The 23,918-nt window shown below is 36.8% G+C and overlaps 1 protein-coding gene across 6 annotated transcripts in view; it reads right to left on the reverse strand.

Moving 5' to 3' along the window:
- Positions 1-23,918, reverse strand: part of Ask1 (apoptotic signal-regulating kinase 1) — an 843,483-nt gene that overhangs the window by 711,915 nt on the left and 107,650 nt on the right. For all 6 annotated transcript variants that reach the window (XM_090379009.1, XM_090379010.1, XM_090379014.1 and 3 more), the window contains 2 exons: positions 21,037-21,206; positions 7,678-7,753 (listed from right to left, as the gene is read on the reverse strand). In XM_090379009.1, coding sequence (XP_090235135.1) covers positions 7,678-7,753; positions 21,037-21,206 — 246 coding nt within the window. The remainder of the gene's footprint in view (positions 1-7,677; positions 7,754-21,036; positions 21,207-23,918) is intronic.

Raw genomic sequence — 23,918 nt, forward strand, 5'->3', positions numbered from 1 at the left:
TCAGGCCACGCCTTGAGTACTGCATACAGGTCTTGAGGCCTTATTTTAGGAAGGATGTAGATTTACTTGAGCGTGTACAGAGAAGGGCAACAAGATTGGTGAGGGGAATAAAGGGATCCTCTTACCAAGAGAGGCTTAAGTTCTGCAAATTGCAGTGGCTGGAGACTAGGCACCTGCGTGGTGATCTGATTGAGGTATATAAGGCCTTGAATGGGTTGAGCACGCTGAATTCTGATCGGATCCTTCCACTTGTTCAGATTACGAACCTAAGGGGGCATAAATTCAAATTAAGAAAAGACAGAGGTAGAATAGATGGGCGGAAATTTGCCTTTAGCCAGCAGGCGGTTAATTGCTAGAACAAACTTCCATCTGTCGTTGTGGAAGTTGATAGGTTGAATAAATTTAAGGAGGAATTGGACAGGCATTTGGAGGGAATGGTGTGTTTTTTTTTTTTTTTTTTTTTTTTGGCTGATGCTGCATAAGCTCATACACGTGCTTTCTTGCATCACATGCCACCACCACTACTACTACTAGCATAATACCTCCTCCCGTTCTTTCATTTCTATTCGTTCTGTGGATGTTATAATTACCATATTCAAATTCTGCGCACAGTATATCAGCATTATATCAGTAAGACACTATTTCCAATATTCCTCTTGTGCCTATTTGTTGATTTAATCAGTACTACATATTCAGCAAATTTATTACTTATACTTCTAGCATTAATATCAACCATTTGAGAATGATCTTTTTATGCTCATTGTAACTAATACTTCCCATGCAGCTGCTTTAGAAGTACTTTCTTCAGAAATTTTTCAGTTAGATAGGTTAATTTCAGCAGTCAAGAAGAATGTTCAGTAATTTTCTTTCCTTCTCAGTCTCAATTCTCCTACATTAGTTATAACACCTACAAAAACACACACAAATCCTGTAATTTCCTTCCTAATTTCCAAGTCAGTATATACCCCAACAAGGCTGTTCAAATTAGGGCAAGAATGCAATCTAAGCTTTTAACTGCCATTAACACAGCCTTTCAAGCTAACAGTTAAAAAAACTTAATCTGCTTCAACAGCATCAACAAATATTCTTGAGACTAAAGTATTCCTTGAACACATGATGCATAGTTAAATAGGTAAACTTATTGTTTAAAGATAATAAAGCATTCAAAACCTATGTTGATATTATGTTTATTTCTGAATTGGAAATATGCACATAATGGAATCAAATGATTCATGGTATTTTTTTACAACTTCTTCCATAACTGCAAAGACAATAACTAAGTGTTATTATTACGGTATTCTTAATTTTTTAGTGGAATTAAAAGTTTTAGTAAATCAAACTTAGATCTAATTCAAAAAGTTTTGTTTTAAGATTAATTTTATATAGTAAATAATAATAACAAATATGTAAACACTTGCCAGCTGTTTTTGCAAATCACCATCAAAAGATCACTTCAGTTAGAACTTGATTTTTTTTTATGGGTGAAACATATATATATATATATATATTGCAGTTCACTTAATCTTGTTACCAGGTGATCCGATGGACAAGAGTCTAAGGGATTATCTTTTATAGTCTCAATCCCAGGGTTTACTAGTGCCCTAAAAGGTATCACATTACTGCAGGTATTGACTTAATGGGTAATGAGAAAAGTTTGTTATTTGTTATTTGGTTTTTTAGGAGCATCAGCAACTAAGGCCATATTGCTCCGGGGATATGGCGGTGGTCATTCCGTGATCTTTCTGCATCCTCCGTATATGGTGGTCAGAGGCTCGAACCCGGTCTAATCAAGAAGCATGTGCTACACACTGCTGCTCCTGCCCACCTGGCTACGGAGGCGCCATGAGAAATGTTGTAACCCAGTGTTGTTTCCCAAACTGAGATCTGTGCACCCCTTGGGGGTCCTTCGACCAGTTCCAGAGGGTCTGTTTTACGGAAACTCAGAAACTGATCATAGAGGACAAATAAAGTTATTATTATATATTTATGTAAAAATAAGAATAAAGTTGAGCTGTTGTTTTAAACATAAGACTTTAAAATTTTTTCTTTTCAGAAAACCCATTGTTCACTCACTCACTCACACACACACACAGTTCTTCCTATAAGACCTTCCATTCTCATTATTTTTTTTTTTTCACACTATATCCAATTTGTTCAGCCTTAAGAGTTTTATACCTGCCAAATTGTAATACAGATCCACCTTCTGCCAAAACTTACCAGAAGAGTGCCAGAACACGTACATTACAAAGGAAAAAAAAAAAAGTCAGTTTATAATTAGCTCTTTCTTATATGTATTTTTGTGTGCCAAATCCAACAGTGGTTTTTCTCTAGTGTCAATATTTGTTGGAAATTAAAGATTTTATTTTTTTTGTAATACAAGTCAGAAGGTCGCTTCGTTCCCCTCTGACGTGTGTCACACGAACCTGAATTATACATTTTTATATTTTAAATTTTTTAGTGGGGGGACCCACGACATCCCCTTTTATCAAAAGATGTACAAAAATTATATTATATTTTATTATCAAATCAAATTAATAACAAAACCATCATTTATATATCTGATTATAAACAACATTCCTTGTCCAATTTTTTTGTTTTTTTATTGTTTTTTGATTTGTTTTCTGTTAATATAAAGATTTTTAGCTGCCTTCACTCTACTAAATGCAATGTACAATTGTCCATGCGAAAAACATGGTGATGTTAAGTTAACACCAACCTTAGATAATGTTTGACCTCGACTTCTGTTTATTGTCATACTAAAATGTCCAAGTTTGCAGACAATACAAAGGTTGGCAGGGTTGTCAAGGACACTACTGACACTATGCTGCTGCAACAGGATCTGGAAAGGTTGAGCAGATGGGCTGAGAGGTGGCAAATGAAGTTTAACATTGACAAATGTAAAGTACTACACATGGGAAACAGCAACCCCAGAGCAACATATCAACTCTGTGGTACAACACTGACAGTGGTAGAGAATGAAAGGGACTTGGGGGTGGTTGTGCAGGCAGATATGAAGTTCTCTGAGCAGTGCAGACGGGCTGCAAGAGTAGCTCATGGAGTATTGTCAATGATATACAGGAATTTTTCCAGCAGGGATAAGGAGGTGATTATTCCATTGTATAAGGCGATGGTCAGGCCACACCTAGAGTACTGTATACAGGTCTGGAGGCCTCATTTCAAGAAGGATGTAGAGCTGCTGGAACGAGTACAGAGAAGGGCAACAAGATTAGTGAATGGAACAAAGGGGTGCTCTTACGAAGAAAGGCTTAAGTTTTGCAAATTACAGTGTCTGGAGACTAGGCACCAGCGAGGTGATCTGATAGAGGTGTATAAAGCCTTGAATGGTTTAAGCATGCTCAATGCTGATGGGATTCTTCCTCTAGCTCAGAAAAATCACCTGAGAGGGCATAAATTCAAATTGAGGAAAGACAGATGTAGGATAGACGTGCGGAAATTTGCCTTTAGCCAGCGGGTGGTTGGTTGGTGGAACAGACTTCCATCCCTTGTGGTGGAGGTTGATAGCCTAAATAAGTTTAAGGCTCAGCTGGACAGGTATTTTGAACGAACAGAGGGGTGAAGTGGAAGTGGTTTTTTTTTTTTTTTTTTTTTTGGCTGATGCTGCATAAGCTTGCTTTCTTGCATCAAATGCCTCTACTAATGCTAATGCTAAAAAGCCAATTTCACAGGAAACTGTTTGTTGAAAAATGAAATTATATTTCCCTTCTTCTGAATATATATGAATCTGTGGAATATGCTTTCGATCCAGCTCAGTCACCTGTAACATGTTCACAAACCAAATATTTCTTCCTTATTTTCACTATAGTCTTGTACCACTACAAATTCCATTTTTTATATCTAAGTTTTTTAAAACCATAACAACTGTGTTTACCTTTCAGAGAATAAAGTGTTTCAGGTGTTAACTGTCCTAGAATCTTAATTTTGGATAAAAATTTTTTCATTCAGAGAACAATATTATTTGTCGTGGCTAAACTGAAACTTTTCTTCCAAACGAGTTTCAATACTTCCAAAAATATTATGTATTAAAATTCCTGAACTGTGAATACTTTCAGGAATCTATTTGATCATTTGTCTTTTACCACTTTGTAATTTTTTACAATTTTTTCTTTTTTTTTTTTTTTTTTTTTATTAACAATTGGAGTTTCAGTAGAGCTATCAACAATTTGCGATTCATTTTTTTTGCTCTTTTCATATCTTTCCTTTCTTAAATGTGAAGCCTTTAACTTAATAAAATTTCTTTGTTTTCTTCAATATGAGGATTTTTAAGTGCTGCTTCATAGGAAAAGATCTTTTCAAGATCTTTCCTTTTCTTCTCAGCATTTCTGATACTACCTTTCTCTTTTCTGTTACTGCCATTATTAACAACATTGCTAATAGCTGAAGAAACTTTTGAAAAAATTGAATCGTTGCCTTGAGACATGTAGAATTCTAAAATTAAACCTCACAATTGGCTGAACTGTCAACATTGTGTGATGTCATAATGCAAATGAATGCTATCAGGTAATGAATCATTTCTGTGGTATATGCAGCTTAATTTAAGAGTGACGTGCCTAGGCGTGGTCTTTGAGACAGACCTGTCAATCACTTTGTTCTAGCATGACGCAATAGCAATTAGCCTCGCCTTGCTGAAAGCAAAAAGTGTGCACGTGAGAAAACTATTTTCCAAAATATTCTTTTATATACAGATTTACACCAATTAGCCAAAACATTATAGCCTACCTTTCTGGGGAATTTGGAAGTTAGGGCAATACCTGGAAGTCTTCCTCATGTTCTGCGAACCAGTTTTGAACAATCCGGGCAGTGTGATATGGTGCATTATCCTGCTGAGAGACAGCACCGCCAGAGGGGAAGACCATTGCCATGAAGGGGTGTACCTGGTCAGCAATGATGTTTAAGCAGGTGGTAGACATCAGAGTGCTGGGCACGTGAATGACTGGACCCAAGGTATCCCAGCAGAACATCACCCAAAGCATGACACTGCTGCCACCGGCTTGTTTTCATCCCACGGTGCATCCAGGCACCATCACTTCCTCAGGTAAACGACGCACACATACCCGGTCTTCCACATGATGCAACAGGATACATGATTTATCAGACCAGACGACCTTCTTCCAATCACTCCAAGTCTAGTTTCGATGCTCGCATGCCCATTGTAGGCACTGTCACCAGTGAACTGTGGTTAGCATGGATACTCTGAGCAGCCTGCGGCTACGCAGTCCCATTTTCACACAGAATTCAATGTACTGTGTGTTGTGACACATTACTCCCATCACCAGCATCCCAATTACCGGCAAGTTGCGCCACAGCTGCCCTTCATATCATCCAGGAGAGCCTTCACTCACCTCGAGCCATGGTCGTCCAACACCTCACCGCGATTCGTGGGTTCCCCCCTCCTCGGACCACTTTCGTTAGGTACTAACCGCGGCTGACCACGAGCATCCCACCAGCCATGCCATTTCAGATATGCTCTGACCCAGTTGTCTGGCTATTACAATTTGGCTTTTGTCAAACTCGTTTAAGTCCACTGCCTTTCCCCATGTGAAGAACAAGAGTAACACTGATTAACAGAGCTCAGTAACAGATGTTTTTTTATACTGTGTCCCGACCAGTGCAAGCACCGTAGTTCACCTGCAGTTCTTCGATTTGCATAACAACTCGCTGGTCATAATGTTTTGGATCATTGCTTTATATGTATTTCATAAGTGTGCACCAATTTTTTGATATATAAGAACATGTAGTATTCAATTTTTTTTGTTTTTTAATAGCAGTTTGCTATGGCTACCAAACAAAGGTGTAAGTTTTGATTGTGTAAAGAAGTTAAAAAGTGGTAATACATCTGATATTCATTTTATTATATACACTTACCTATTTCACGAAAATGGAACACTCTTTCAATAACAGAATTACATGTTTGAAATGCCCAATATAAAATGTAGGGATATTTTGTGTGTGCACAATTCAGTGCATTAGTGGACAAGACAAAAAGAGATGAGTGACTTTGGCTATGACATAGCAGTCCACAAGATACCAGCATAGTAACCAGCCATATGTGAAAATCCAGGACAGGTTTTCACGTATGACTGTCTTGAGTGTATCAAGATTGGCCCAATAACCAAAGAACATCCAGCCATCAGCAGTCCCGTAGTTGGAAACACCTCAATGATGCGAGACCAACAGAAAATGACAAGACTTGTAATCAGTAAAATAACAACCCAGTACAACAGTGGTAAGTACAGAGGCATTTCAGAACGCTCATCATTTCAAACTTGTCACACTTTACAATCAGTGACGAAAACTGGGTACCACTCCTCTCATAAAAAAAAAAAGGCAAAAATAGCATCAGTGCAAGAGCCCATTTTGCTAAGTGCCAACAATGCAGACTGGTGGTGGTGTAATGGTGTGCTGGGAATTTTTTTTATGGTGCATATTGAACTCCTTTGTACCAGTGGAGCAATATTTGGTTGCCACAGATTATCTGGAAATCGTTTTTAACCAGGCACAATGTAGACAGGCACAGTGCACCTATCTACAAATGGGTTCTTCCAACAAGACAATCCACTATTATTTTATAAGATAATCCACTATTATTAGTTCCTGGTTCCAGGAACATCAGTAAATTCAGCCTACTGCAATGGCCTCCACAGTCATCAGAGCTCAGCTCAAATGAACACCTGTGGGATGGAACAATCAATAGAGAAGAAGAGACGAACTGTCCAATTTGCAACAATTATCTCATAGCAGGATAGGAAAATCATATGTAATATATAATATGGAATAAACTATATTTTAAAGTCATTTGTTAATGTTTTAAAGTAATTTTATAATTTTAAAGTAATTTAAAGTATTATTATTTTATGATCACATCTTATGTATATAAGATGTGGCCTAATGTAAGATGTGGTCTAATGAGAGGCCTCATTTTTAGGAAGGATGTAGAGTTGCTAGAATGAGTACAAAGGAGGGCAACAAGATTGGTGAGGAGAACAAAGGGGTGTTCTTACCAAGAATGGCTTAAGTTCTGCAAATTGCAGTACCTGGAGAGTAGGCACCTGCGAGGTGATCTGATTGAGGCGTATAAGGCATTGAATGGGTTGAGCAAGCTGAATTGCTGATGGGATTCTTCCTCTTGCTCAGATTAAGAACCTGAGGGAGCACAGATGCAAACTGAGAAAGACAGTTGTAGAATAGATGTGCGGAAATTTGCCTTTAGGCAGCAGGTAGATGATTGGTGGAACAGACTTCCATCTTCTGTTGTGGAAGTTGATAGCCTAAATAAATTTAAGTTGTTTGTTGTTATTTGATTTTTAGGAGCATTAGCAACTAAGGCCATATTGCTCCGGGGATATACGGCGGTCATTCCCTGACCTTTCTGCATCCTCCATATTTGGTGGGCAAGGGCTTGAACCCCGGTCTCATCAAGAAGCGTGTGCTACGTACTGCTGCTCCTGCCCACCTGGCTACAGAGGCGACAAATAAATAAATTTAAGGCTGAGCTGGACAGGCATTTAGAACGAATGGAGGGGTGAAATGGGAGGCTTTTTTTTTTTTTTTTTTTATTTTGGCTAATGCTGCATAAGCTTGCTTTCTTCTATCATATGCCTCTTTCGAACAACTTTTAAAGGGTTGTTCAAAAATAGATCACATAAAAACATATCATACTTGAGTTAAATCTTCTCCTGTGCTGGTTTCCCTAGCTTTCCTTAAATCTGCTAAAAATTTCTCCTTCATATGAGCTCTGGAAAAAAAAAAAAGAAAGAAAGAAACAGTCAGACTTATCCTTCAAATTATCAGAATCATATAGGATAACACTTCTTAATAAAAGTTTATTACTTTTATAACAAAGGAAAGCATTTTTTTTTAATATTCCTAATTTAACATGGACATTTAAGTTTACTTAATTTAATATATGGGAATAATACATTAAAGAATCATTACTGCTTTAAGTGTGTGTTTAAGAATTTTTGTTAAGGTTTTAACTGTAGTCATTAATCAGGTAGATTTCTACCCAATTACATGCTCAGTTTATAGATTACACTCATGTCAACTCTAGCAGGAACTGTATTTTTATTCTTATTTTTCTTAACAATACTTAATAGCACAACTTTAACACCACTATTTTGAAAAGCACTGAAAAAAAAACAATAATGCTTGCTAAAACTACCTTGTCACCACTATGGCTACAATGTTCAAATGGTTAAAAAATTAGTAAAATAAAATAAAACACCAACAGAAGGTTCCACCAATCCACCAAAGTCATTCATCATCTATACTATAATAATTAATGATAAACACCAGCCAAAAAATTAAACTGAAAATTTACTATAAAATAAATAAAATAACATACAGTGAAATGTGATGAAAATAAAATACAATGATTAAATTATAGTTACAATATGGTTAAAATATAGACTCAAGCGTTTAGGGCATAAGCCTCAAGCTATGAAGGAGTCTAGACTATGTATAAATATAGTGCAAATGCATCAGAAATACATAGCTATATCTGAATAAATCAGAATATTGGTAAAACGGCATCGTTTTAAGTTATATCTCATATTGTGAATACTTTCACAACGAGTTGCCATGATATTGCACTACTTTGAATAAGTAACGCTTCACCTATGGAGAAGACTAATGTTACTTATTCTCAGATGGATACTACCACCCAGACGGCACCGTTTCAGGGCTATTTGGCCCTTCTTCGGTGGGTGGGTAGGTACCCGAGTGATGCAATGATGGCAAAACAGTTATGAAGTAACTCCACAATATGAGAGATGCCTGATGGTGTATCATGTATTTAGACTCAAGCGTTTAGGGCATAAGCCTCAAGCTATGAAGGAGTCTAGACTATGTATAAATATATGCAAATGCATCAGAAATACATAGCTATATCTGAATAAATCAGAATATTGGTAAAACGGCATCGTTTTAAGTTATATCTCATATTGTGGAGTTACTTCATAACTGTTTTGCCATCATTGCATCACTCGGGTACCTACCCACCCACCGAAGAAGGGCCAAATAGCCCTGAAACGGTGCCGTCTGGGTGGTGGTATCCATCTGAGAATAAGTAACATTAGTCTTCTCCATAGGTGAAGCGTTACTTATTCAAAGTAGTGCAATATCATGGCAACTCGTGAAGGTATATCACAATATGAGATATAACTTAAAACGATGCCGTTTTACCAAATACATAGCTATATCTGAATTATTCAGATATAGCTATGTATTTCTGATGCATTTGCACTATATTTATACATAGTCTAGACTCCTTCATAGCTTGAGGCTTATGCCCTAAATGCTTGAGTCTAAATACATGATACACCATCAGGCATCTCTCATATTGTGGAGTTACTTCATAACTGTTTTGCCATCATTGCATCACTCGGGTACCTACCCACCCACCGAAGAAGGGCCAAATAGCCCTGAAACGGTGCCGTCTGGGTGGTAGTATCCATCTGAGAATAAGTAACATTAGTCTTCTCCATAGGTGAAGCGTTACTTATTCAAAGTAGTGCAATATCATGGCAACTCGTTGTGAAAGTATTCACAATATGAGATATAACTTAAAACGATGCCGTTTTACCAATATTCTGATTTATTCAGATATAGCTATGTATTTCTGATGCATTTGCACTACATTTATACATAGGTTAAAATATAGTTAAAAGCAATAAAATTATCTAAAATAAACTGGGTTAAAAGCGATAAAACAATGAAACCTGGAGCTTTCGGAGACTGCCGTCTCCTTCTTCAACAGCATACTACTAGTGCTAAGACACATCCTTAAGTAGCAAGTCCATGGCACTCATGCACGTGGTCATCAGACACATGATCTACATTCTCCATGCGCGTATCGGAAACTGAAGTGGCTCGGGAGCGTGTCAAACAGAAACGGTCATCCCTTCTGAGGACAACTGCCTCAAACAGGGGGTGTAAACGGATCCCCCTGTCCCTATTAATAGTATTGTGACTGGATGAACTGATTCGCAAGCTCTCGAGCCACTTGCGTTCCCAAAATCCATGGGCGCGGTCAGTAATGACCGCGTCTTCAGGGGAGATCCGATGCTGCTTTTCCCAGAAATGCTCTGCCACAGCAGACCTCGCATAGTTAGCAGTCTTGATAGCGGTCGTGTGTTCCCCAGACGGTCCTTTAAACATCTCCCCGTTTCCCTCCACATAACACTCCTCACAATCCGGGCACTTAATCTCATAGACCACATTGCTAGTATTGTCCTGGGCTATGGGATCTTTAACTTGGGATATCACTGTGCGCAACCTCCGACACCGAAATTGCACACAGCGAGTCTGGCACTCCCGCAATGCCCGTACAATGCGTTCTGAAAGGCCCGGATAGTAAGGAATGTATGCAGTAGCTACAGGGGCAGGCGACTCCCTACGATTGGACTCAGCCCTATGAATATATTTGTCCAAGACCCTCTGAAGGTATCCACATTTCCTGAGGTCTGCCGTGACTCTGCAAATTTCCATTTCCTTTTCTTCAGGGGTACCACAGTGGGTCCCCACCCTATTCAACAATGCCCTGGCTACACTGTTCTTATGATGATAAGCCTGTGCTGAGCTATAATGAACAAATTGGCCACGGCACATAGGCTTTCTATAGATCGTTGTTTTTAATCTAGATCCATCTCTGCTTACCAAGACATCCAGAAACAGGAGGGACCCAGCTTCTTCCACGTCTGAGGTAAATTGTATAAATGTGGAAAAGCTGTTGAGTAAATTGAGCACCTCATCTTCCTTTCCCTTTTTTAAAATAGTGAATATATCGTCCACATATCTCCACTCGCGCATGGGGAAATCCAACTGATGAAAAACCCTAGTTTCCAGTTCCTCCATTGCCAAATTGGCCACAATGGCACTGATGGGGGAACCCATGGACCTGCTTATACATAACTTTTTGAAAAACCATGGTAGTGCTTGCGAGGCAAAATTCAACACCTTTACAAATATCATCAATGCTTAGTGAAGATCTAGCACTAAAGCAATCATCCCGTTCCAAGGCCGATCTTACACAATGCACCCCATGTTCAATGGGGATACATGTGACCAAGGATACCACGTCAAACGAAATCATGAGTTCGTCTTCACCTATAGATTGGCTTCTTATAAAGTTCACAAATTCCTTGCTGTTCCTGATTACTAAACTAAAGCGTCCCACTATAGGAGAGATGACTCCAGCTAAAAATCCAGATAAAGCATAAGTGGGACTACCCACAAATGATACTATAGGTCTCAACAGAATGCCGACCTTGTGCGTCTTTGGGAGGCCATAAAACCGGGGTAATCGACAACCTGAGGCATGAAGAGACCAATAAACTTCTTTGGTTATTTTACCAGCCTTATGCCATCCCTGTATGATGATGTTGACTTGTCTCTCCAAACCAGCTAACGGATTTCGATGGGTAACTTTATATATGTTGCTATCCTGTAAAAGATCCAGAGCTTTAGCACAATAATCATCCTTATTCAGTACCACTGTGGATCTGCCTTTGTCGGCAGGTAACATTATGATATCTTCATCTTTTCTAAGTTGTCTTAATGCTCTTTCATGTTTATGACTGAGATTAGAATGTGCTGTCCTGGTCTGACTCAGAATAGCCGCAACCCTAACCCGTATCTCATCAGCTTGGGTAACAGGTAGCTTGTTGATGGCTTTTTCCACTCCCATAGCTATCTCTGCAATGGGAGGTCTGGCAGGAGCTAAAGAAACTTTGGACCCAGGCTCAATACTTCCTCCTGTTCTCTAGTAAATTGTTTCCTCTAACAATTCTATTGAATTTGTTGATTTGCCTGCGCTTGTAAACCTCAGCAACCCTAGTTGCTTTATCTGCCACTACTCTCAAGACCAACGCACCATGCACTGGGGTTAAATTGGTATTAATGTTTTCCCACATCAGTTCAATACGACTTCTAATACCTCTCAGATCATTATATAATTTAGAAATCCAAATACTTAGAACTTTTCTTTGATAGAGTTTAGTAACTCTCCCCAGATGGTCATCATTGAAAGGCATTCTCACCCGAAAGCCGCGTGGAACCAGCTCATGTGTTTTGCACCTGTGAGCAAATTTTTATTCATCATCTGTCTTGCCACTTTTCTAAGCCTGACCAATGCAAAAGCTGAAATTAAATGCAACAAAATCAAATGTCAGCCAAACCAAAGTTCTCAAAAATTATAATAATTATATAAAGACACCTCATCAAGAGCATTAAGGTTATTATTACTATGATATTCATAGTGCACACCTAAGGCCATACTGCACTGTGTGCATTGCCAGCATACATGTTCGAGGATCAATTTTCATGACATACAGGCTGTAAAACCTGGAATAATCACAGGGAAATCCTTATTTTTTCCACCTGAGATCATCAACTACAGTTCCAACTGAACAAATTTTTAAGAATTCCTCCAATTTCCAAAAGGATTCAAATACCGACCACTGCAAATGTCACAATGCCTATAACATCTAAGGCAGGGGTCAGCAACCTTTTTTGAGTGAAGAGCCATTTTTGATCTAATAAAAAAAAAAAAAATCCAAAGAGCCATACCCCAAGCTGAGGGAAAGGGGAGAGTCTTTTAAGAAATGGAATAATAGAGTGGGAAGTTGTTTTATTAAAAAAATATATTTTTTGAAATATTATTGATTAATACTGAAAAAAAACATAACAAACATCCAATTAGGTATTAATTAATGTGACATTTGCTGCTGAACTTCTTGAACGAGTCTCAACATCAGGCGAGTATGCTGTAATTTATTTTCATCTTTAAACATGCTGAAAGACTCGTTGTTCAGATGGTTTCTTGATTTATTTTTAATATTATTATTATTATTAGCCAAACAGTGCAAGGAAGTCTGAGGCTTTTGCTGCACCAGCCAAAAAAAAAATTTCTGAATCACCGTGTCTGTGTGTGTGTGTGTGTGTGTGTGTGTGTGAGAGAGAGAGAGAGAGAGATTTTCAGTGAGTCAATATAGCAATCTTCTAGGTCTTTCACTTAGTTTTATTTTACAAATTTTCTACCCTTCAAATATCAGCTACAGAGAAGAAAAAGCAGTCTCACTAAGCAAAGGTGCCTTTTCTCCAGAGGCAGCCCAAAATCAGTGTTAAAATACATACATTTTAACACTCTCCTACATCAATCATGTCCATTCATACATTTTATAAAATATATATAGTAAGCTCCCATTACAATACTCCTATTTATAGTGCTATCCCACTTTTAACACTTTTTTTTTAATTTCTGTCCCATGTTCAATCCTGTGAAATGGGATTGATCCCTTTGAGAGCAATATAATGGGAGTACTGTAATCTCTTTTCTTTTTTTTTTTTTTAACTACTATTTAATACTTCTAAATACTAACTGACAGTAAGTAAAACAAGTGTAATTAATATACAGAGCTCCCCGACTTACGTAATACTCAACTTACGAAAATTCGACTTTACGTAAGTTTTTGCTGGTCAGCACAAACTTAAAAAAAATCGTGGAAATTTAATTTGTATCCCGTAGGAAGAAATGGAGATATTGTGAAAATACCATAATAACACTTTTTTTTTTTTTTTTTTTTGTAATTTGTTCCAAGTCCTTGGAAGTTGAAAATTTCACTGTATTTACAAGAATCAATTTTAAACATTTTGTAGTATTTTTCTAAAGCACATTTCTGGAGGTCACGACCAAAAAACAAAAACAATTTGCACTTTCCAGTTTATTGCACTTTTCTATTAGTGCATATAATTATAAACGGGTAGTAAACTATCTTATTGCATTTACAATAATACCGATAACTGCAATTGTGTGGGTTTTTACACTATTAAGGTGAAATGTATTCCCTTCACTGAAATCTTCAATCATATAAAAAACAAATTTTCAGAAATTTCTCTTCATTCCTATTTACATATTACAATGATGAAGGGAAAGGAACCAATGGAAAGTGCAAGTGCTGGCAGTGCCAGGAAATGAAACAAAATTGATTTAGAAATGAAGATGAAAATGATTAAGAAGTACGAAGTAGGACAAAGTTTGTCATCTATTGCAGAAGGTAATTAGGTCTCGCTGCTTCAACAGTGAATACTATTTTAAAGGACCGTGCACGTACAAAAGAACAGGTTAAAGGATCAACACATTTAAGATCAACAGTAATCACAAAACAACATTCAGGTGCTATATCGAAGATGGAACAGCTGTTAATAATATGGATGGAAAATCGGATTCAGAAGCGAGTGTACCCTAAGTCTAATGACCATTCAAGCAAAAGCAACAAGTATTTATAAAGATATTAAGGATAAGTACGGTGAATCCCAACCCACGTTCGTGGCAAGCAACGGGTGGTTTAATAGGTTCAAGTATTGCGCTGGTTTCCACAATGTTAAAGTATGCAGTGAAGTCGCCAGTGCCGATTCTGCAGCTGCAGAGAAATTTTGTGACATGTTGGAAAAAATTGATGAAGGCAGCTATTCAGCACAGAAAATTTTTAACGTTGACAGCTCTGTATTGAAAAAAATGCCGGATTGAACATACATTGCCAAAGGGAAAAATATAATGCCTGGTTTTAAGGCATCAAAAGATAGGGTCACGAGCTTGCTTGGGGCTAATGCAGCGGGAATTACAGATTAAAACCAATGCTTGTATACCATTCTGGAAATCCTTGTGCATTTAAGGGCATCAATAAAGCCATCCTACCTGTGCATTTCTGATCAAACCAGAGCGCATAGATAACAAAATCTCTTTGAAGATTGGTTGAAATGATGCTTCATTCCCGAGGTTGAAAATTATTGTAAAGACAATGACGTTCCTTTCAAAATTTTGCTTCTATTAGATAATGCTCCTGGACATCCTACACATCTAGATGATTTCAATTCGAATGTGAGAGTCATATCTCTACCGCCAAACACGACTTCACTCATCCAACTTATGGATCAGGGTGTTATTTCGAATTTAAAAGCATACGAAAAATTTTTCGTTAAGAGACTTGGAAATCTTACAATATTTACCACGGCATCTTAAACATTAATAAGGCCTAGGCGAAAATTATTAAAAGTTGTTTAAATGGCACATGGAAGAAAATATGCCACGGCACATAAAAGGCGTCGAAGGTAACCTCTAAGGTAATCTGTAACCTTTTCATATGATTCATCTTTGAAAAAGATGAATCATATGAAGAGGTTACAAATAAGATTGTAAAGGATGCAGAGCCACTTCAGTTGAAGGTTAATGCCAAAGATGTGGAGGAGTTAGAAGAAAAGGAATTATCTAACGAAGAACTTAGACTTGCAGGCAGCTGTTTGTTTGTTTGTTGTTTGGTTTTTAGGAGCATTAGCAACTAAGGCCATATTGCTCCGGGAATATGCGGTGGTCATTCCCTTGACCTTTCCACATCCTCCGAATTTGGTGGTGACTGGCTCGAACCCTGGTCTAATCAAGAAGCGTGTGCTACGCACTGCTGCTCCTTCCCACCTGGCTACGGAGACACCTTGCAGGCAGCAATAGTGAAAGAAGAAAATGTTGACGAAGCTCAAGATGAACCAAATGAAGAGCCGGACACTTCACCACTGAAGAGATGGCAATGGCGAGGTTTGGGAAAATGGATCCTGACAGCGAATGATTCTTAAAAGTTAGCAGAGGGGTATGATATGCTTGCTTGCTACAAAGAAATCTATGATGAAAAGAAAAAAGCCATTGTCCAGTCATCCATTAATATGTTCTTTCGTAAGGTTGAGCGGCCGACCCCATCTAAATCTCCACAGCCCTCAACCTCCACAGCGGTGTACTTATCAGCTGAAGACGTCGACTCTGGCAACAATGCTCGAGAGGAAAAACTTACTGATGTTATGTCTGTCTCCTCTCTTTTTTGTAATTTTATAATTTTTTTAAATTGCACACTTTAATTTTTTCCGCGCATGAGATAAATGGAATAAATACAATAAATAATTCTATTTACATGTTCGTCAAACATTTTTTTTGATTCAATCAATTCAGCGAGTCCAGTTGCGAGTGCTGCACACACATGGGGGAAATTCCGAGGAATGCAACCCTTAATAAGAAAATGCCTCTGTCATGGAGTTCCTGTATATTGATATATATCAATATATATTTTTATTATGTTATTGATATGCACTGTTATGTACTGTTTCTTAATTGCTAAACCATTTTCTTATTTACATAAAAATAGCCAGCATTTCCCAAACTGTGCTCTGTGACCGAACACCAGACTTTAGAAAAAACTGATCCTTAGAAAATATACAAAAAACGTTATCCTATTGTTATTGCACAACACTCACGAACATAGCAAGACGCGACTAAGGATATCAACGATCAGTATATTCAGGAAATACATTTTTAACATTCTTAAAATATATCAAGATATTGATATTTGGCATAGAGTACGTTGGAATTTTGCACCTTTGTTAGTCAATTTTTACACAAAATTTAGGTGCTTATAGTGCTCCAGTCAGTGAAATAAATGTTTAATAACTGAGCAAATATACACCCAGCCCTTGTATAACACAATAGTTATGTTCCTAGAAACCCTCATGCAATATAAATAACATGGCTTTTTGGGAAAAATAGGGTTAGGTGCCGACCATCCAAGATTGGTAATGTTTTGGTACAAATGTGTGTCCAAACAATAAATAATTGTAATAAAACACTTACACAATTGAAAAATGCAAAATTAATAATTTAGTCATTTAAATTTAGATTCCTACCTTATAAATAAATGAAGACAGCTTGAGGGAAAGGGCATGAGAGAAAAGGTTGAAGCAGTGGAATTATGTGGAAAGTGGCAGCAGATTGTCATCATTATCGGAACTGGGAGGTGGAGGAGATGCAGATGAGGGCTCTGAACAAAATGTGGTCAACACCACAACTACAAGACCGTGGCTCATTTTCTGTCTTTCTTGGGTGTTTTCATAAAAAGATAGTTTCTGTTGTTTTGCTACCTTCCTTCTTTCACAAAGCAGCTGCTTATATGTCTCCATAGCAGATCGAATTGTATGAAGTGCTCTTCTGCTTCTTTCTGCATTGTAATCATTACCTTCTAGCCATTGCATACTTTTCTCAAATGAAAATAGAATGAAGTAGAAAGCTGTTTTATGGTGGTTTTCAGGAATTCATCTTCGCTGTCTTCCTCACCTTCCACTTGCCCTCCAGCAACAAGTTGTTGCAGTTCTTCAGTTGAAAGTTCTTCTTCATGAGACTGAAGCAACTCTTCTAAACCTTCTTCCTCCAATTCCTCAAAGCCAACCTGCTTTGAGAGGGCAACACAATGTGCTTTTAATTTAGGAAGCTTGTTTACAGGATCAAAGCCCTTAACACAATTTATCAATCGTGTTAGAGCAAAACAGTGTTGTAGAAGTATCATGTTATATGAGGATTGCCTGTACTGCTCTTGTGAGAAATAGACAAAAATATCATCTATGGTATGATAATACTACTGATGAGCAAGACGTATTCCCCATTAGGCATCCCAAGTACTTAATGCAACAAGAGCAACAAGCTCCTTCAACCTACTGAGGGCAGAAATTCCCTGCCAAAAAATATTCATTATCCAGGAAAACAAATCAACAGAGCGAAATAAAGTAATAACAGTTTTGAACTGATAAAGTGATAACATTGGAAGTGATGCAGGATCTTGTATAAAAGCAGCACCAAGAAACGGGACACTTTGTTATCCAGACTAAACACCCCAAGTGATCCTCCCCACAGACCCTAATCAAGAATAAAACTGGAAATATTGTTGGCATTGATTAAATGAGAACCAAATACAGCACCTATGCATCTTTCCTAATAACAGGTAATCACCAGGACCTCAACAGCCTCCTCTGCCCAAGCATCTGGCTTCTCGCAGCAAAAGTCAGGATCTCTGCAAGTAATGTTCAATAAAATTTGAATCATAAGGCCAAGTGAAGCAGATCACAGCAAGTAAAGTGTTGAGATCTGCTGAGCCACTACCAACTTCACACAAAATGTCCAAAGCACTGGTAATAAATTGTACATGCTACAGAATTTGGTGCCTCCATAGCCAGGTGGGCAGGAGCAGCAGTGCGTAGCATGCTTCTTGATTAGACTAGGGTCCGAGCGAGTGACCACCAAATACGGAGGATGCGGAAAGGTCAGGGAATGACCACCGCATATCCCCGCAGCAATATGGCCTTAGTTGCTAATTCTCCTAAAAACCAAACAACAACAGCTACAGAATTTCTTGCTACTTGAATTCACATTTATCTGTCTTATATGGCTAATCAATGACAAGCAACTGAACTCACTTCAAACTAGTGTGCCCACAAATGAGGAGTGGTATTATCTTTTTTGCAAAAAAACTACACAAATACAGTAAACCCCCGCTATTCGCGGTATCTGTATTCGCGGTTTCGCGATCGCCGATTTAATATAAAATGAAACCTAAAAAATGTGAATTTTAAAGCGCCGTGAATATTTTCCGCCATAAAAAAACATGGGCGTGGCTAAAATTATCTTTCCCGGTCAAAACAGCGCTCAGTGGGTGGGGGGAGAGGGGTGACAAAATCGCGAGGGTGAAAGTTTCTCGCTAATCCTTGTTCAATATGTGTTATGCGCTTGTTATGGAAGGTTTCGTCGTTTGCTTTTAATTTATATGCTTATAAATTGAATAAATTTATCAATTTATAAATTGATATGCTTACAAAAGTGATAAATCTACCGTTTTGCGGTGAAAAACAGACTTTTTCCGAGTGTGTTAACGGAAGAAGTAACTTTGTTGTGGACAAGTTCTTTCTAACCCCTACAAAAATATCACTATGAATAACAAGAGAAATGTGAAAATATCAAAGAAGGTGATGACATTAGCGAATAAAATTGAGTTATTAGATAAAATTTCTAATTCCTCAGTGGCAAAACATTATAAAATCAACGAGTCAACGGTACGATCAATCAAGAAATCGGAAGAAAAAATCCGCCGTAGTGTCCGTGAAAACGCGGTAATTGCTTCAAAAATTTGCTCTGTAACTCGTGATGTTAAATTAGAAAAAATGGAAAAAGCTTTAAATCTGTGGATAGAAGAACGAACTCAAAATAAAATTCCGTTAAATTCACTCATCATTCGTGAAAACGCAAAACTCCTTATCAACGCTTTAGCGAAACTGGTGATAGCACTGGCGGTATAGGTTTTTTAGCTAGCAAAGACGCTGGTTTGAAAGATTTGTTTGAAATTTCTAATAAATATTACATTTAATATTAAATTGTTTCTTATTTTCATTTCGATGCCATATGCTTGCATTTCACTATGTACTGTCTATGTATATAGTCATATTATGAAGGTACATATAATACATACATAGACAAAATTTTAGACTAGTTTTTCTTATATATTTCATACTTTGGAACGGAACCCCTTTATTACTATGGGAGCCATAACTCAGTATTCGCGTTTTCGGTATTCGTGGCATTTCTCATGAACGTAACCCCCGCGAATAGCGAGGGTTACCTGTACTATCAAAAATACTCTCCCAACTACAAAAGCATGGGCATCACTTATTGCAACAATCTTCCATGCATCCAAGTCTACACCATTGGAAGTGACTCTCCAACTACAAAGGCATAGGCATCACTTGCTGAAACAATCTTCTGCAGATACATGCAGTGATAAAACACACACATTACCTATCATATCCAAGTAGATTCATACACAACTCATTAGAACTCTTCCTTTATTCCCAAGAAAAATTATCAATAAAACTAGTTCCTCCTAGAAACTTCAAGTCTTTCAAGAAATGTTTAATGAGCAGTACTACTGATGGCACTGAAGAAGTAAACTTTGAAAAAATTGAAATTCAGAACATGACATCACTAGTGATGAGTGTGAATATAGTGAATTTTTGGGATTCTGGCATGAGTAAATTCATTCTACCCTGGCATTTCATCTAGTAAGCACTTGTGAATTTGTGTTTCAGACATATACAATAAGATATTCTTCCAAAATGTGACTGCATGTTATGGTCTAGAAAATACTACAGTTTGGCTGTACAGGATACAGTGCAAACTAATTGTTTTTAAGTTGTAATATAAATTCAATTGAACAACTTTTTCTTTTCTTTTTTTTTTTTTGCTATTAGAACACATTTATTATACTCTATGACAGAAGATGCAATAAGCATTTGGCATGTATGACATCACTGTCACTACAAAATGCTACATCTATTTTTGGATTTCTTTTCTAAGCACTACTACATGCTGTTCTTATGCCTATTCGTTTATTGCTGCTGATTTGTGTATTGATTATATTGCTGTTGCTTGAAAATTAAAAAAAAAAAAAAAAAAAAAATCACATATACATATAACATACAATAGGGGGAAACCTAGCTTATATATGTCTTCTGAAATGATCCATTGTTTTTCTTTGGCATCTTACTGAAAGACATTGTCAATTAGCTTTTCACCACACAAGCATGATGAAATGGTCACCCATTACAGAGAAAAAGTCATTCCAAGTATTATCCCCATTTCTTTTTGCAATGTATTCTAGCACACCTGATGGCCAATCTGTTCACAAAAATAAGCAGAATTTTGAAGAATATTTTTTTAAAAAATTACAATTTTAATTTATCTATACTATTTTTTTTTTCAAAAAGAAAAGACAGAGAAAACTGTTTGTAATCAGCTATATTACAATGGATTATGACATAGATGGGTAAAACTGTGTAAAAAAGAAAAAAGAAAAAGCCAGATTATCAGTCAAATCCAGACAGTTGACAGCTGTGACAAAACAATATTTTAAGGCATGAACCGTTCCAGCCCATATTTCTCTAAGAGTTGCATGCAACTTGCTAACCACAGTTTAGTTATTCCCTTGTACTGTAAATTCCCCTTTTAGAAATAAGATTACTATTAAGAAAAATAAAGAAATATTACTCCTAAAACAAAAAACCTCTATGAATCAAAATGTTTCACTTCATAACACAACAACACAATGGATTGCAATAACACTAAAAAATATTTAATTTCCATAGTTTTCAAAACTTGTTACTTACTTGGCTTGTATTTCTACTTCTTGTAACAATTTTTTTAAGCGGCAACTTAATAGAGTTTTAGACTGAATGTCACTATCTTCACCAACCAACCTAAGCCCAGGTTCTGTAATCACACAGATTCCAGAGTCGTTTACTTTGTAAGTTACAAGTGTATAACTTGGACAAGATAGCTATAACAAACAGAAGCAATAAAGTAAGATAATGTTCTGCACAGTTTAAAGTGACAAATATACATTTCAACATAATGCAGAAAATTAAACTCAAGAAGAACATCACACAGAGCACCTCTATGTGGTGTGCTCATCTTTCTTTTAAATCTTACTTCTAAGTAAGATTTAAAATAAGACACTTCTTATATTATTAGTATTTTATTAGTATGGAAAGGACAATTCATACAATTAGACCCCAAATGATCCCAACAACTAAATAAAATTGGCTATATTTCAGAGAAAAATACTGAAATCAGTCTTCAGGCTTAAGAGTTTGAGTTTGGGAAGAGTGCTAAAACTTGATTAAGGAAACCAGACTAACTGTAAGGGAACCACTGAAGAGATCACACTAAGGTACTGTATGATGCTGTGTAAGTGTATATAGAGAACAATTCTCTATATTACACTATGTCACACTGAGAAATACCACCACTAGTGTACCTCAGTGTAATACAGTTTGATTACCCATGGTCAAGCTTTAGAATGCCTCCCAAACCAAAAAAACCTAGGCCTGAAAATGAATTTTAATACTGAAAGCTGAATTGCAGTCAATTTTATTTTGTTGATGGGACTGCTTAAGGCTTAAGTGAAACAAAATACTTCACAGGGTCTTATTTTAAATCTTTAAATAAGTGTCTTATTTTAAATCTTATCAATGCAGAAAAATGTATACCATTATTCCACATAATTAAAAATATGTAATGCAACATATTCCATCAAGTAGGAATAGTACTATCATTGGAGACAGCAACCAGGAAAACAAGCTGGATTCAGGAATGGCCCCTGTACAACATTTACTGCTTTTGTCAGCAATCTGATTTATGATATTGCAGTTCTATCTTCAATGTCACAAATAAAATAATTGAAAAAGTCAATGAATGGTAGCAAAGGACTACAAAAAAATTAGCATATTTTGTGGTATCACATGGATTCATACATATGGTATGCACAATTCTGCAGGCAAATGACCACTCAGTCATGTAATCAAGATTACATTAGAGTTCCACGTTGCATTTACATCAATCTTCATTCTTCATCTGGCCAAACAGAAATAGTAAAAAGTTCCAAATAGAAAGCAGTGTTTAACAAGATTCTTTGTCAAGAAATATTCAACAAAGATTCAAGAAAAGTTGTTATAATGATAATGAAATGCTAAATCATCTAAAATTACAAATGCCAGTACTATAAGCCAGTGGTCTCAACCTCAAATTTCATGCGGGCCAAATGCGCGATCTGAAAGCAGCTGACAGGCCGGAATTTTTTTTTAACAAAATGAGAGTGAATATAAGCACTGTATTTACAACAAAGACATAATTGAAATGTATTCGCGGGCCGCCAGTTTGAGACCACTGCTATAAGCAATACACAAATGAAGCAGAAACATATACAGAATTTGAATGTAGTCAGCATGAACATGATTATGGCCAATATTATTTACTACAAGTACTCAGTTATAAAAAGGATAGAAATTCAAAAGGAAAGTGCACTGAAGAGTTGAAGTATAATTATCTTGGACAAATAACAGGCTATAATAATGAAAAGCAGAATATGAAAAGAAATTAGCTAAGATTGGATAGTCTTCAAAACATAACCTACCACTATTCTTGAAATATATAGTAATGAATCATACTCAGTCTATCATGACACCAGAAGTGAAATAAGGCAAATTAAGAAACATGGAAGAAAGACAGAGTAGCTCAAAGGAGAATGGAAAAAATAGTCATTCCAAATGATGGAGGATGGAAAAAATTGTATTTTTTTTTTAAATGGAAATCCCCATACATAATAGGTTACCAGACCTATAAGAATTTCAAGAAATCCATATGAAGAAGGGTTTCTCAAAATACAGAAGCAGAATGGATAAAGATGGAAATTAACTGAGTGAGCTAAATTGTAAATGGATGCTGACTGGAATGAAAGAAAACAGGATTACAGGTAATTTAGAACAGAGCCCTTTTCTGTAGAAAAGATAAGCAGCAGACAGCAGATGTCTCTGTATTAGGCAATGGAGAGAGCATGTAAGAGAACATTATCAATTAATCTGATAGTCTCTTATGAATATAATCAAAGAGGAGGTTTGGAGGTTCTAGAGGCATACCATGCATAAGAACAACAGTCTAGAATTGGCAGAGTTAGCAGAAAAGCAATGCTGAAACCTAAAAGACAAAGCAAGTTTTTTTATGATTATACTGCAAAAGGTTAGCAGTCTTGGTTATCCCCAGTAAAGATAGCTATTCCTGCCTCAAAATTCAAGTAATTAAATAAAAGTATGGTGGTAGAAGACAGGACTCAACTTTAAAATGATTTAAGTTTTGTTTCTCCTAGTGGAGGATTACATGGAGATGAGATTGTCAAACTGGAGAGTAATGTAGCATATCATCATCAGCAAAATTAGACAGGATTTCCAGCCAATGGGAGATCATTAATATACAGAAGGAAAAAGAGTTCATAACAGACTGGAACTTCAGAAAACTTCAACATTGGGTGAAAAGTTAGAAAAGACAAAGTCAAGAGTAAGAGAAGAAACTGGTTGCCAAATAGGGGGGGGGGGGGAAGGTCAAAATACAGACACTTGTTTAGAAAACACCAAACACAAACATCAGACTAACTGCTAAACGTTTCTCAGACTTTTTCATGGAACTTGTCTAGAAATGAATAATGCAAGCCATTATA

This window comes from Mastigoproctus giganteus, chromosome 8 (genome assembly GCF_048544385.1).
Source record: "Mastigoproctus giganteus isolate SK-2022 chromosome 8, ASM4854438v1, whole genome shotgun sequence".
NCBI classification, from domain to species: domain Eukaryota; kingdom Metazoa; phylum Arthropoda; class Arachnida; order Uropygi; family Thelyphonidae; genus Mastigoproctus; species Mastigoproctus giganteus.